This window comes from Aphelocoma coerulescens, chromosome 4A (assembly GCF_041296385.1).
Source record: "Aphelocoma coerulescens isolate FSJ_1873_10779 chromosome 4A, UR_Acoe_1.0, whole genome shotgun sequence".
NCBI classification, from domain to species: domain Eukaryota; kingdom Metazoa; phylum Chordata; class Aves; order Passeriformes; family Corvidae; genus Aphelocoma; species Aphelocoma coerulescens.
The window spans coordinates 15,154,276-15,170,062 of NC_091018.1; the positions used below are offsets into that span (position 1 = coordinate 15,154,276).

Genomic DNA, 15,787 nt, shown 5'->3' on the forward strand with positions numbered 1-15,787 from the left:
AAAATTAGTCTGTCAAGCAAGTAAATAAAAGTAAGTAATCCTCTGTTGCAAAGCAGGCAGCTGATCTTGACAAAAATTCAGCTTCACAGATGTGTTTCAGCATATTCCTATGAAAACACTGAAACACCTATTCCTTCATTTGCTGTAAGCATCAGAAATAAGGGAAATACAGTGGCAATAGTTTGAATACTATATTTTAAGTGTCAGGTCAGATTTTGGGAAAGGCATCAGCCCCTGAGGATGTGAGGGAAGGAACAGAGAGGTAACTATGGCTTATACAATGACTACCTAATACAAACCTGCTCTCTGGTTGTGAAAGCGCTTTTTGAGTTCACAACTGACCATTTGAAATTTCTGAACTCAAACTGTACATGTAGTCATAGAAACTTGTGGAAATTAGGCATAGAACTGCCCTTATTAGACACTTGACCCTTTAAAGATTAACTGTGCATCTTTGCTTGCTTTATTGAGCCCATATATTTAGGGAAAGACGATGATAGAAATGTATCCAAATGCCTAAACTATAGCAAGGCAGACAATGGGAGCTGTGAAAGCACAGGTGTGACCTATCCCTCCCTGATTCCTCCAGACTCCTGAATGCCTCGAAATTTTGGCCCAGAGATCATCATCTTTCTGTCAAAACACTCTTGTACCTATAAAAGAGCCTAATAAAAATCTCAAGTTCCTGTCTTGGGGAACTTGGCTTAGTGGCACAGTGATCAAGTTCTACTGGGAGAGATCTACATTTCCTACGAAGTGACAACATCCACCATGAGACTTAACACCTTCTTAAGGGATGAAGATCATCATCACACCTGTAGCTGACTCACCCTCATTTCTCAAAGTCCTTATATAGAGTTCTAAAAGAAAACTTAGAACTTTTGGGAATAAAAGACCAAATGGCAAAGCCTGTCTTTCAACCTTTTACCCCTGAAGTTTTATTTTCCCCCATGCCCTAGAACAGTGGACTTTCTTCTGCCTCCCCTTAAAATTTTACTTAACTCTCTGGAGAACAGAACCACTCCTGACTGCTTAAAAATGAAAATTTTCAATTTCTAGAAATTTGTCTTCACACAGTTCATTCAGGTCCCTGATCTTTTGGGAAATACATTGATCTGTACTCAGTTGCATGTCTCTGGGAGTTGAAAACCTGAACTATTAAAAAGTATTGCAATTTTTTCAAGCAAACTCAGAAAACACTAGTAAAAAGTGCAGTGTGATCCAGGCCTCAGTTACCGCCGTGGAAAAGAAGTCAGAAAATTTTGTTTCAAAACTTCAGGCAGATGAGGGAAAAAGCCAGCATATGGAAATAACTATTGATGGACACAATTATGTTTTAAGAGAGAATACCAAAGGGTTGAAAGCTCTGAGGAATCAAATTAATGACCTGGAAAACAAGCTCAAATTAAGAAACATCAGGTTGGGGGGGATGCTTAGGGCCTGATGGTGACAAGAATAGAAAGATTTTTTTTTTAATGGATTGTGGAGGTGTTGGGGATAGATAATCCTTGATTCCCTCTGCAATATATCTCTGCTCATTGTATTTCTAGCAACGACAATCAGGCAACACCCATCACGATGTTTATCAAATGTGCAACATGTTACAGATCCCACTGCAACTTTTAACTCATCTTCTTTTTCCAGACTCCAACTCTGATTTTTCTCAGTGGCTGAATGAGGGGCTAGTCCACAGTCTGAAGTTACTGCATAATAACACCAGAATAAACAAAATGATGCTCAACCTTCTTTAGGGATTTTAAAATTAGTGTGCTATTTCATAAATTATTTCTGAACTTAATCTAAATTTTGCTATCCTCACAGTGTTTTCAGAAGCACATTGTGATTTTGATTCTTCACTTCTAGTGCAAAGCAGAAAGAAGTACTCATCTCAAAATCATAAAAGCACAAAATTGGTAACAGAAGGGAATTGGACTCTTCGGCTATTTATAGAATGTTAACCTTGTGACTCTGTAATCAGAATCAATATTTATGTGGCACCTGTTTGCTCAAGCATTATAGCCATCTCTGAAAGACACTCTGAAAGGCACAAACTATTGGATGGCGTGCCTGCTGAGACACAAAGCACATATCTAAGACACTTGGGATGGTTACCCCTGGCATTGCTCTGCACACAGTTAAAACAAAGAGGCAATGAACATGAGGCAAAGTCACTATTTTGTTCAATAAAACTGGGAACTGTCTGTTAGGCAAATGATTTAAAAAAAATAATTCCAGGCAATCAAATAAATCCCACTTTTAGCAGGATTCTCTATCCATAGAATTTAAAGGTGAGAGGCAAGAAAGAACATTGGAAGGGGGTTGAAGAGTACACCAGGATTGTGGTGGCATCCTGAAGTCCTGCAGTCCATCAGGAGGAATAATCTCCTCCAAAACCATTTGGATTCTCTTCCTGATGGATGGGAATACCAAACCCATCTGACTCTACAGACAAAGACATACAGAACAGCACTGTGAAATGCCTCAAGAATGTCAAAAATCCACTTACTCTTTAGTGCTGCTTATTCTGTGGTTCGGTATTGGAGAAATACAAGGTGGGAGCAGGCAGGAAGCCGGAGGGTCCTCCAGGCGCTGCTTCTTGCTTTCAACAAAGGTATCCAGGCTTTCCGTCTGCTTTAATAAAAAAGATGGAGAATAAAAGATCCAGCATTTATGCACAACTTCACTGGCCATTGAGAGGGCCTGAGGAATCTCAGTGTATTTCCTTTATAGCAGCAGCAGTTAAACTACTGATCGAAGAGAAGTGAAAGTCACCTGAAATCAGGGCTAAACGTGCTCCGAACACATGACATGAAGTTATGTAACAAGTAACATAGGAGATAATTAGGAAGCAAAATGTCTCATGTGCTGAAGCTATCTTCTCTACTGCACTGGAATTTAATTAATAATTCAGATGCAATGACTTGATAGCACCAAACCTTATTCAAGTAAATAGCTTTTACTCATTGACCTAATAGATGTTGATGGGAAAACTTCTCTGAGTAAGTATTCCTCACAGGACTAGGAGTAGAGGACTGAGCTGGGGTAGTCATTAACAGCAGTAGCTCATTTGAAATTTGCTTTGGAAGACTCCCTGATGCATGACTTTTGTGCCTGAACTAGGATGACACAAGCAAAGCTGATTATTGCTCTGTCGCTGGAACCTTCATATCAGCCTTCAAGCCCACCAGTAGATGGCTAAAATAAATCTTTTAATAGCATGATTTAGAAACACAAATTAGTCTCTCCCTACCCTGCTTTAACTCTTGGTATACCCTCAAGTTATCCTAACTGGCTTGTTTCCCCTTGGCTAGCGTGAACAATCACATTGCAACTGAAGGGGCTGATCAGAGTCCAGCTTATGCTTGCACAGGCCCAGAGCAAGATTCTGCATTTTGTTACTTTCTGAATCAAAGTCTCAGTTAAGGAAATTATGAGGCTCCAACTTTCATATAACCCCCCCCTTATTGTTTTTTCCCCTGGGAGCCCTCACTTTAGTTGCCAATACTACAGTTGTGTTTTAGTCAAGATTCCTTCTCCATGATACAGACACTCCACTAAGTTACCCAGCAACAATTATTTATATATAAATTTATATATCTATATCTATATATATTTATATATATTTATATTTATATTATTAATATATAGTTAATATGCACCCCGGTGTACTTATACATACACATAAGTATGGACATTTATACATCCCTCTCCTCTTTTTTTCTCCTTCCTTCTTGCGTCTCTGTAGTGTACAGCTAGAAGATATATTGAATAAAAACCTGCTGAGTTTACTCATGTGATTATTTCCACTTAATTCAACAGGGAAGGAGCCAGTGCAGTGACTCATTTAGGCAGGGGTGCAGACCCTGTGTCTGCCTGGCATCGTCTGTCATTGTCTTACATTAATTCTCTTGTACCATTGGACTGCTCAAACCCAGGATTTCAAGAAGTCCATCAGAACAGAGAGCTGAAGTCATATTCACAATGATTTATAAAATTTGGGGTATAAAAAAAATACATTTTGATGACTTCTCACAGGCAGACCAGAGTACAAGCATTTCAGCTGGAAAAACTGACTACAAAAATTCATTTAGGACATAAAACTTCAGTTTCTTTTCTGAAAACACATTTAGTTTGAAGTGCAATGTCATATCCCACAAGATAGGGTACCCTTGGGCATAAATAACATAAAACACATGATAAAACATAATGCCTTCAGTCAAAATATATTTGCTTTTTCAGGTAGCTGTGTAGAGAAAGCAGCTAGTTAAGTAAATTATATTTCTATGAATCACATTTGTTTTTACCACAAAACAATATAAAAACTAAATTCACCAGGAGCATAAGCAAGCACCATTCCATTGACTTTGATGAAGCCTGTTTAAACCAGCAGTGAAAATGCCTGAATTCTGCAGACAATAAACCCCTCCCTTCCAAACAGAAGCCACATTTTCTGAGTATGGCTGAAACTGTACCAATATGAAATCACCACTTTCTGCAGATTACAGAGCACTGGAAACTAACAGGCGAGAGAGCAAATACAGTGAAAAGGCTTGTAAGACAAATCTCAAAAAATACATTGTTTATTGATTTTGTCAGCTGGGGTTTGCTTTTTACTAGTTTCTGATGTTAATTTGGAGTGCACTTGTAAATGTCTGTCCTTTGTAAAACCAATAAAGCCTCAGTGCTGTGATGCCTCCCCATAGCCCAGCTGCAGGTGCAGTGATGAATCACTGCCTGTGGTCCTGACCTGCAGGGTGCACAGAAACTCAAGTGTTTTCCTTTAAATAATGAAAGTGACTTACCTTGTGTTTCCTTTTGGATTTTGTGGAGGGTTTTTCAGCTGCTGGGGTAGGGGACTCTCGAGATGGTCGCCTGTGTTTCACATTTGCCTCTCTTGGTTCACTTTTCACAGACGTGGTCTCAAAAGTTTCCTGTCCAGGTATCCTAGAGAGTAAACTAAGGTCTATTTTCACCCACAGAGATTTGAGTTCTTCATATTCTCTCAGTGGGGACAGAAGTTCATTTTGTACAATTGGGATAGGAGAAAAGAGCTGCTCCTCCAGGTCATTGCTGGTCTGGTCGATGGATGTGTTGCTGCCATTGCTCGTTAAGCTACTTACGCTGAGGATGTTACTGCCAGAGTCCTTCACTTTGACACCACTGCCAGACCCCGTGCAGGCTGGCAGCACCTTTGCCTGCAAGCTCTCCTCCTGGTCTGTGTTTGAGTCGGAAGTAGATGAATCCGTTTCAATGAATTCCCGGGACTTCGGAACAATTTTGCTGGGGCCTCTGTACTTTTTCTTCTCTGAAGTGAGACCTGTGCTAGTTCGTGGTTCTTTCCTTGGAGCTGTCTTCCCAACTGCTGCTTTAGTTCGAACCTTTGGCTGCTCGGGGGGTTCCTGTGTGTCTTTTTCTTTGGGAGTGTTGCTGGTATTATTTGGTTTGGGCCAGTTATACTCTTCTACACTGGAAGTCCTTTCTACCTTTTTGGGTTGCTTTTTCCCAGTAGTCCTTTGTGAAGCTGGCTCATTATGAGCTGGTGACTTCTGCTTGGAGCTTTTTGCCTCTGGGGTTTTCTGGGCAACCCGTGGTTTGGCTTTCTCTCGGATGGGACTGAGGATCGCCCGGTCTTTGGAATCGCTCGGGGGCAGGCTGCTGTTGAGCTTCCCTTTGTTTGGCCCTTCGGCCTGCTGGTTGCTCTGGGCCTGGGAGCTGCTCTCGCTGTGAGGCTCATTTTGATTGTTGATGATGGTCTTGTTGTGGGGGTTCACCTTATTTAGCCATTTATCCAGCTGCCATTTGTTTGTTGAGGGGGGTTCGGGCTGCAGATTGAAGGACGACAAGGAACAAATCTCAGACAGAAGCAGTGCTTTTCCCTTTAAAAGAGAACTTTTTTAATGTACCCTTTTATTTCAGTCAACTAGTGGTGACTGCTAGTTTTATGGGAGTATTTATGGAGTATTTATGGTTAATTAGGCTTCCTTATCTGGTTTACAATGTGGCCCTGGAGAAATTTAATACAACTGAAAAGTTTAGCTAGTCCCTGAAGACATAGTTTTGTCATGTTGCCTTTCCTTAGTCCCAGCTGAATACTGTGTCAATAAAATCTTCTCTAGCTACTGGCAAAAATCTAAATATTTCTTTAAAGCAATTCAAATGTAGGCCAGAAAGATTCTTCCAAAACCTAGAATGAGTATGTGGGCCACACATGTGAAACAGCAAAGGGAAAAGAAGTCAACAGCATCAAACAGCACAGAACTCCAACATCCCCCTAACAGGGAGCGGGACTTTGCTCCCCTCCACGCCTCCCCCTCTGGGGAGAGCCGCCATGGCCGTACCTCTGGCGTGGCACTGCGCGACTCCTCGTTGCACTCGCTGTCGCTGGAGCTGCTCTCGCTGTCGGAGTCGGACTCAGAGCTGCTCTCGGACTCGCTGGAGCTGCCGGAGCCGCCGCTGGAATGGGCCAAGCCGGTGGCGTGTGCCGCTGGCACGGGCAGGCTGCTGTGGGGACAAGAGCCTCTCTTAGTGAGCTCCTGGCTTTTTGCAAGTGCTGCCCTGGGGGAGCCACCCAGTGAACCCCGACTCACACTGAATGTCCTCAGTGTCACCTCCCTCTCCTGCAGTGCAGACCCAGGAGAGCTCCAGGGGCTGTGCCACCGTGGAGTCACCAGAGGAGCTGGTTTGGTTTGTGACTCATGGGACACATTGATTATGTTAATAACATTACCATCATCATCACCCTCCAGTAAGAAACACTTCAGTGTCACAAGCCTGAGCTTATTAGGCCAATGTATGCAAAAACTAACAATCACACTTAAATAATTCAATAATGGAATCATGGTTTCTTCATTTTTTGCCAGTTCATTTATAATTTATGACCAAAGGAAGGACATCAGGCAACTAATATTGGACAGGACATTTTAAAAATTAATTTTAATGAATACTTTTACACTGCAGTGTACAAAAACTAGGTACTTTTGACAAGCCTCCAGGGAGTGCCCAAGAATTTTTTATTTATAGCTTTTTTCCCTCTCATATTTATGATAATGCAGTGAGAAAATAGCCTTCATGCTGAAAATAAGCCTCTCTGTGAAACCTATTTTTCTGCGTGTTCAACTGTCCTCCAAGATGTATTTGTTAGCAGTGCACTGAGTGTCATTGTTTTTCTTCAGCATTTGTTTCTAATCTGAGGTCAGATGACCCCAGCTTTTAGCACTACAGAATTCTGCCAGTCTGAGTCTTTATAAACTCATCTTTAATTTCAACTTTTTTGTCAGAGAGATAACCATAAGGTTTTATGTCTCCTCAGCTGATCTATACAGGGACTTTTTGATGATTGATTTTAAATTTGTGAAGCTGACAAAGCAAAGTGTTTGAAAATTGACACCATTTGCTAGTACACCTTTATGGATATTCAATACTTCACCTTAATATATCATACACTGTGTGTGTCCCATACTGAGTGATCCATAGATGCCTACAAGATATAATACAGCTTTGCCTCTGTTTCTATCTGCTTTTCTATTTTCCTCCAAGAAGGATTCAACTAAGCCAAGTACACGCCTTCCTTCCCTTTTTAAACCAAGATGCTGTGTGCATCAAGATGCCCTCTTAAAAAACCACAGTAACCAAGAAACTGGAAAAGCCAGGAAAAAAAGAAAAAAACTGGAAAAGCCAGAACAAACTGATGCGTGACCCTGCTCTGCTAGAATCTTTACAAGCATTGCCATTGGCTTCTGTGACAATAATAGATGGACTTTAATTTTCTTCTTACACTAAGCTACTTTCTCTCCCTCCTTGTTGGTAAAACCTATCGCTTACACCGCAGTTGGTAACAAAACTGTCTCTTTGAGCCTTGCAATGGCCCTGCAGTGCCCATTGACAAAACAGCTTGGTGCTTTAGGGTGCATTAATGAAACAAAATTACTCACTTGGTAATTGCTACAGATCACTAACTTTGTTGCTCATTAAGTCCATACACTTTTTTATTTTTTTTTAATTCTTCTAGAGGCTCCTTACTCAACTGACTCAAGTAGAGCTCCTCAGAAAATTTCAACTGGAAGTAAAAAGCAATTCAAAGAACAGATGATGAAAACATATAGGTATTTCCAAAAGTATTACGGGAAACTAACGACTGCTGAATTAAAATGGATCTTACATTTTGTATTTAATGTAATTATTTCTGAAAACCATTTGTGCACTTGTATTTCTTCCTTTACCCCTCCTTTTCAGTGAAGCTTGAGAAAGTGTAAGAAAACACATTTTTCATGCAATTTTTTAACAGTAAACAAGGAAACAGAAAAGTGGAGAAATGTTTTTGTAAGGGTGTTTGCCTTTCACATCAGTATCTTGTAATTTTGGTCTTCTATTTTCTACTTGGAAAACTCTAATAATAGATGAAAACTGAGCTTTTCTATTTCATTGCAAATATTTCCAAGAAGAATAAAACAGAAAATACCACAAGGATACCCAAACTGAGGAGACAAACATGGCAATTCCATTCTATAATGCCAGAATGAAGCACCAGCCTTGAAAAAAAAGTGTTATTTATGGAATTATCAGAAGACTGAAGTTTTGATTTAAAAACAACTTCTCCCCTAAATCTGAGAGCTTCTCTGCAGTGGTTTGTGCCCAGGCGACCTCCACACAGAGGGGTGTGTGTGGGGCTGCTCACACATCTGTGCACATCTGCCTAAGGACATGCTCTGCTCTCAGGGCTGGCACGTCTGCTCTCATTAGGACAACTGATGTAAAGAATAACACCTCTTATATTAGATCAAAGAAGGCAAAGGCAGTGCCCCAGCCAGACCTTTCCAGCCTTTAAACACAACCTACTGGTTGTGCACGCTGGGACTAACATTGTAGCTGGGATGTGCTCACAAAACAACAGGAGTTGTTCTGGAGCAGACTGCAACTGTCTGACAAAGAACTCAAAGGGCAGAATAAAACCATGGAAATAGATAGCAGCTCCAATCTGGCCTTATTTTCTTTCTTTCTGCACACCAGCCTCAGAAAAAGCTACCGTGTGCCAAACATTACTGAGTAACACAGCTCAGCAAGCATGCAGGAACCAGACAGGCTCAAAATAATGTTTTTCATACAAAATACAATGAGGTCATATTTGTCTTTCATCTGGGATAATAAAATTATGCCTTGGCTACACTGGGCAGTTTCATGCTGAAGGCATCATTGCTGATCCTCATTACTAAAGTAGAAGCATTCATTTTCATCATGTGCTTTGGGTTGAGAGCAACTGTGTATGCTTTGCAAAACAATTAGATAAGACCCAAAATGCCTTTCCTAGCATCTCACCATACTAAAGATAGATCCTTGTACATAGATGCAAGCACAATCAACTTCTTACAATGCAGTTCAGCAGAGAAGAAAAGAAGTACACATACATTTCACAAACAAGTGCATGAAAAAAAAATCTTTGCTTCCAATAAAATGCATTTAGTAGATATTCTGGATTGCCTTTTGTGATTTTTTTTCCTTAAATAAAATGCATCTCTTAGTTCAAAAATACTTGGTTTGAACTCTTTCCAGAGATTTCTGCAGATTTAAAGTTTAATCATGCTTTGAAAGATGTTGGGCTAGATTCTGCAATTCAAGCAGCTGTTATACAAATAAACTGGGCTTCCTCACATAGATATCAACTACATGAACTGGGGGTTGCCTCTTGAAGAGACTTTCAAAGCAAGTTTTGTTACGTTGCTAAGATCCAGACAAGGAATGCCAGACCAGACAAGGTTTAAAACGGATTTAAAGCATTTTATCATCAGACACAAGTCCTCAAAGTGACTAAAGGGGGCAGGAAGGACTGGTATTTGGAACTATTGAATTTTTATTTCCCAGCAGGAGATGAGCACTCATATTGTTCCTCAGTGTTTGGGTGGACAATGTTTTTATTTCATGTAAACTGGAAAAAAAAATTAATAAAAACAATGCTGCACAATGGAACACAGCATTGTTTGGGTAAATAACACTTAGAAGAAAGCCAGTTCATTATTATCACTTGAGATTGGAGGCCCCTACTGCGACCAGTGACCTGCTGTGCTGGATCTGTGTAAATACATGATGAGGCACAGTCCTTGGGCCAAAGAGCTTGCAAGGCAAACACATAAAGCAAACAGCTGAGGTATTACAGCCATCCTCATACTCAGTGTGGGCCTGTCACATTCTCTAAGTGCAAGGCCTCTTTGCAGTTAATAGAAACATCAGTTTTGCCCTCCTTTTAAGTTTGTTCTCCTCATTTTCCAAGCCCTGTGCTCAGCACTTGAGCTGAGTCCTGCAGGGCAGTCAGACGAGCTCTGCCCTGGGCCAGAGCAGAGATGCGCAATGACTTGGCACGGAGACCCCCTGACTCAGGCCAGCTGGATCAGTGCCTGCTCACCCCTGTCCCGAGGAGCTCCTCCTGTGCTGTGGAGATGAGAGCCCTGGAGTGACACCCACACTGCAGGGGGAAGGGGAACGAGGCCTCTGTCCCTTGTGGAGGTCACCATGATGATGTCTCCAGCTGCCTGCAGACTGGTAAGCTGGGATCCTTTCTGACAGAGGAGACCTGCACATCTGGAAGCAATCTGGAAGGAAGCTCTTCTGCAGCACCTTCACCCATCTCCCTTCTTGTGCTTTCACAGAGCAAGTGTTTCCATTGTCCCTGATGATTGTGCACAGCATGGCCACAAAGTATGAGACAAAAAATGCCTTGAAGGAGGGGACAAACACCAGTACCACCAGTACCCAGAGCAGTTTTCAGCTCTTGCTGAGCTCAAGCTTCACTACAGAGCAGCTGAGACTTGCAGGTGTGCGGCTGCTGATGGCTCCTGGCGAGGAGCTGCACTGACCTCATCACATACCAACCATCTTTCTTTCACTGCACTTCACTGGTACGGGTGATCTGCCCAAATTCAAATGTCAGCCTGAAGCTCGTCTGTTTTTCAAGTCATGGGTTGTTTTTCCAAAGCCAATTAAAGCAGACATAGAATTATTATGTGTCTGGATCATTATGCTGCATAGAGAACCAAAGGCCTGATACACAGCTTATGCTTTTTTTGTTCTTGTTGTCATCTAGACCATTATATTGTTTTCAACATATAATTTACTCTACTGTTGTTATAAATGATCTTCAAAATTAAACCTGCTAGCTACAACAAAGATAATGTGAAATACTCAAGCTCATTAACCTCTAATAAGAAAAATAATAAACTTTTAACCTTGTAAATACAGATGTAAAAAAAAAAAAAAAAAAGAGGTATAATTCAGACTACTGCAGTAAAACTCATCAAGGAACAAAGGAACAAAACTTCCTAACAAGCCCTTAGCTATCTCCCTGAACCTTCTCCCGATTAGATGTAGTCATGTTAATTGCTGTGAGGAGAATCTGGCAAATAGATGCTGCTCTCCAACAATAGGTTTATTCATTCCAACCCTTCCTTTTTAGGGTAATGATGAATTGGCCACTTATTCCACTGCTCTACTCAGAAATCAAAATGTAAACTTAGAGAAAGCAGAGTGTTGCTGGGCAGTGGAAAATTGTAGATAGGAACTGACCAGTGAGTCAACAGTACATCCATGCTGGTAATGTATTTCCATTAGAAGCAGCACTCTACAAAGGTTGCTTTACTGCACAAGCCTGTATTTAGGGAAAATTCAACCAATGAAATCTGGAAAGGGCAAGGTCTATGCCAGAAAACTGACTACAGGCTTGACAGAGTGCCTGATCTTCCTGTTGAGGCACTGGATTGGGACTGAGATGAATTTTGCTTTGTGTCTGAGAAGAAAATATGTCTGTGCATCAGTTCCTGCTGAGTAAAAGAGAGGCTATGTGGCCTATCCTTAATCTGGCTTGCCTATTTAAAATGCAGATTCCTGAGAACAAAGAGTCTGATTACAAAGGGCACTGAAAATTGGGCACCCAGCTCTGATCAAGACTTTTGTGCACACAACCACACTGCAGCATCTACCAGAGCAGACAGCACTTGCTCTTGTTTGCATACTGTTGTAGTTCCACTCCCTACATTTTATTTGAAGAGACAGAAGAACAAACCCTCTCAAGCTGTTTAGAAGCCAGCCCTATCTCTCCTTTGGATCTATTTCTACAGAAAACCTGCAAATCTGATGGGCATTACTTGGGAGTTACGGGACTCACTGAATTCTGAATAAAAAAGGCTGTTTCATTATTCTAGCAGATAATAATAGAGCAGCACCTAGCAGATTAATATTTAGTGTCAGAATTTAATACCATAACTGTTCAATAACGAAGTTTTATTTCTCTTCTATTCTTACACCATTATCAGGAAGTAATATTCTCTTCTAATTTGAAAGCGAGCTGCCATTTTCTTTATAATGAATTGTTCATATCTTTATCTTCAAACTTATATACGACTGCCATTAGATTGCTTTTTAAAGAAAAGGATTGCTCTGGGTGATTTGTTCACTGCCTTTCCACTGGTTAGTATTAAATTATTTAACATCAGGCTGGTAGAATTCAAATCTAAACTTTCAAAGATTGGGTTGACACAGGAACTGAAAACCTGTATCAAGGCTTTTAAAATATTAATCAGCACCCAGGTCAATGAAATGAAATAAGGTGTGGAAATTGTTGCTTCAGCTAACATTAGCACATGTAGTAAGACATCACTTATGATGGCTCTCTCATGTCAAAACACATGGAAAGGGAAAACCTCTCTAATATGTTATTCAGGATGTGGCAGCTGATCTGCCTGTATCAATCCTGAGCACTGTAACGCAAGTAGCAGTTCTGATTTATTTTGAGGGGGAGGGTAATTTACAAGATGTTGTATGTAAAAAGCCACAGCCTCATTTTACTGTGTTCAAAAGTAACTGTTTTAATCAAAGACTGTTTATAACAAGGTTGATAGAGTTACTGAAACAGATTTTTTTCATATACATATAACCCTTTTATACTTCCAGCTTTAAAGACCATAAAAAAGGATAGTAAAGATGAAAGAAATAAAAAGAATGACAGAGCTAACTCCTATGAGCCACAATCTATGTCAAAGCAGAACTAAAGTGATTGACAGCTTGCATTAGTAATGAATAGAGTGGGGAAAAGCTGCCAAGAATCCGTAACAAGGTCAAAGCCTTCCAATAAAGAATTACATTAGCCACAAATCCTAGGTGGAACTGTGTATATACATCTGCAATGTGACTTTAACCAAGGCACTGTTTCTCCTATCCTATTCTGACTCTTTTCCAGGTTTTATTCCTGGTCTTCAGTAAGTTCTGACTCCATCACACCTGTGATAAAGAACAGGTGTAACATACCAAACTATGACATTATAAAAAACAAACAGAAGAGGAGGAATTTTAATGCCACATCTCTAATGGTGCACATAAAAAACTTTCTGAACTATTGGTATGGTAATCACTCTCCTTCCAATATCACAGCGCTGTTATACACACTTGATGTGGAAGAGAAGGGGATTTTGCATATTAAAAGCAATATTGTATCCATGATTCGTGCATGCATCACTCCACTCACCTCAGAGTTTAGAAACAATTTTGTGAGCACGATATTATTCAGGGAATGCAATGTATGTAGGCTTTTTGATGTACAATATTTTTGTGAATAGATTCAAGTGTCAGAGAGCATTATTTGTAGTGTGCCCTGATGTGCTACTGTTTGCCTGGCATCTGGAAGAACAAGAATATTCTCTCTTCCTGTGAGACTCCAAAGGGTCTCATTTGATGTAAATGGAACCACTTTATTATATCAATATTGCCCCACTGAATCAAGCTAGATATGAGGATTGATACACAGGAACTTCTTTATTTTCCGCAAAGGAAATCCTGGAATACTGCATCTTTCAGTACACTTTGTGAATCTTCTGTGGAAGTGTAGAAGCACATATTTGTCCCTCTACTGTTCACAATTTCAAGTTAACATAAAATGGTTTTTAATGAGTCAGTTATTTACACTTTGATTTTCTTTACTACAGCAGAAAGTCCAAGTGTGGTCACGATAAAAACCATCCAAAGAGAACCTCTAAAAGCAAAGTGTTGTGTTTTTTCTCATTCACGTATGGCAGAAACTTGGGCACGTAACATTCTAAAAGAACTACCCTTCTCATTTTAACTCAGTTCTGCTTCAGTTCTAACTGAAAACAGAATACAGCTTGCAGAGCCCAGTGGGAAGAGAACTGTGGGCTATGGCACCAAATCACACTGGTGCAGATGAATCCACATGACACCTCCAACTCTTCAACATTTCCAGTCTCATCTGTTATCTGAGGAAAGCTAATTTTACTATGCTGAGCAACCAAGGAGTAAGAAAACATTAGAAAGTAGGAGGTTTTCTTCTTTCCCCATGTAAAACAACTCCTCTGAGCTTGAAAAGGTGCCAAGAGGCATATCCTTATCTTCCAGATCTTTACAGCACACATGCAGTCATTTACACCTGTGCACTGAACAAGTGTCCTACATGAGCTCATGAAACCATTGGAGGATCTCCTCTCTAGGGGAATCCCTTGGGAGCAGATCAGCAGTACAACCAGTTTCAGACCAGAGCAAAGGGGAGGAATTGGGAACACAAGCCAGAGGAGGAAAAAAAGCCTGTTGCAGGATATTAATGCTGTCTTTATTTAGAAAAGACCCAAGATTGCTCCAACTGTGGTTATTGTCAGGAGCACGATGAGTAGAACAAGCAATACAGAAAGGGGCAGAGATAAAAACTGAGTACAATCAGAACAAATTGGGTAATATTCTACTCAATGAGCTTCAGCTGCTCACAAACTGGTAGCAATCTCCATGCATTATGCACTGTAGAAGGCATGAAACAGCAGGATTGGTGCTACAGGCATGAGTGGCTCATAGGCATGTACTCAAATGACTAAGGCACAAATAATCCACCTCTGTGGAGATGACTGCTGCACCTTTGTAAAGAGAGACAGCCCCGTGGTTATAGAACCAGTCCCACACTTCAGAATACTGGTTCAATTCCTGTGTCTCCCTGGGATTCAATGGGCAAAATAATTGAATTCCTGGCACTTTGCCCTGTTATTAATACATACAGTATTGTGAGACTCCAAGCATATTTACGTTCATCAGATTGAATTTGTAATAACAGGGACCACAGAAGTACACAGGCACTCATGAAAACCACAAGTAGACACTTCGTTTCACTGCTACTGCCATAACAGTAAAAAGGAATCATCATTATTAATAATGGGCAATTACTCTGAAATAGTTTTTGAAGAAGTATTCCTAAAGGCACATGATGAATTTATGGCACACCACCAGAGCCTTTCATGGATATAAAGATGTACTTCAGCACACATGACTTGTTTTTTGAACAAGGAGAAAGCTGTCTAGTAAAATATTAATAAAGCTGAATGCTGAAACATAGGTGTCTTCCTTAAAATTCATTGTAAAATAGGGTAAAAGTCTCCATTTGGAGTGAAAAATCTTAACCTTTTGTATATTTCTTTTTATATGATCTCCTTTTAATGCTGCTGATTTTAGCCAGTTACATAATACTTTGCTTTATAGACTTAAAAAAAGGTATCAAAGCTACTTAGGATTAAATATCATCTTGAAGGATGTTAAGCACAGAGCTAAATCTTTAAGCAGCATCCACCCTTAATTATGACATACATAGGTATTAAGGAAAAAAAGGTGCTTCTCTGAGTGATAAATGGACCTGAAAATCCTTCACAACATTCACTATAAATCACAAAAGACCATTAATAAACAGTCAGAAAAAAAATGACAGTTGCTACAAGTATCTGCTCTCATACTTTGCCTAATACTATCACTGTCATGTTTA

General features: G+C 40.2%; 1 protein-coding gene across 10 annotated transcripts in view; it reads right to left on the reverse strand.

Annotated features, from left to right (window-relative positions):
* Positions 1-15,787, reverse strand: part of AFF2 (ALF transcription elongation factor 2) — a 446,304-nt gene that overhangs the window by 34,935 nt on the left and 395,582 nt on the right. For 8 of the 10 annotated variants that reach the window (XM_069015464.1, XM_069015466.1, XM_069015463.1 and 5 more), the window contains 3 exons: positions 6,339-6,501; positions 4,803-5,822; positions 2,507-2,631 (listed from right to left, as the gene is read on the reverse strand). In XM_069015464.1, coding sequence (XP_068871565.1) covers positions 2,507-2,631; positions 4,803-5,822; positions 6,339-6,501 — 1,308 coding nt within the window. The remainder of the gene's footprint in view (positions 1-2,506; positions 2,632-4,802; positions 5,823-6,338; positions 6,502-15,787) is intronic. The other 2 variants (XM_069015462.1, XM_069015460.1) reach the window with 2 other exon arrangements.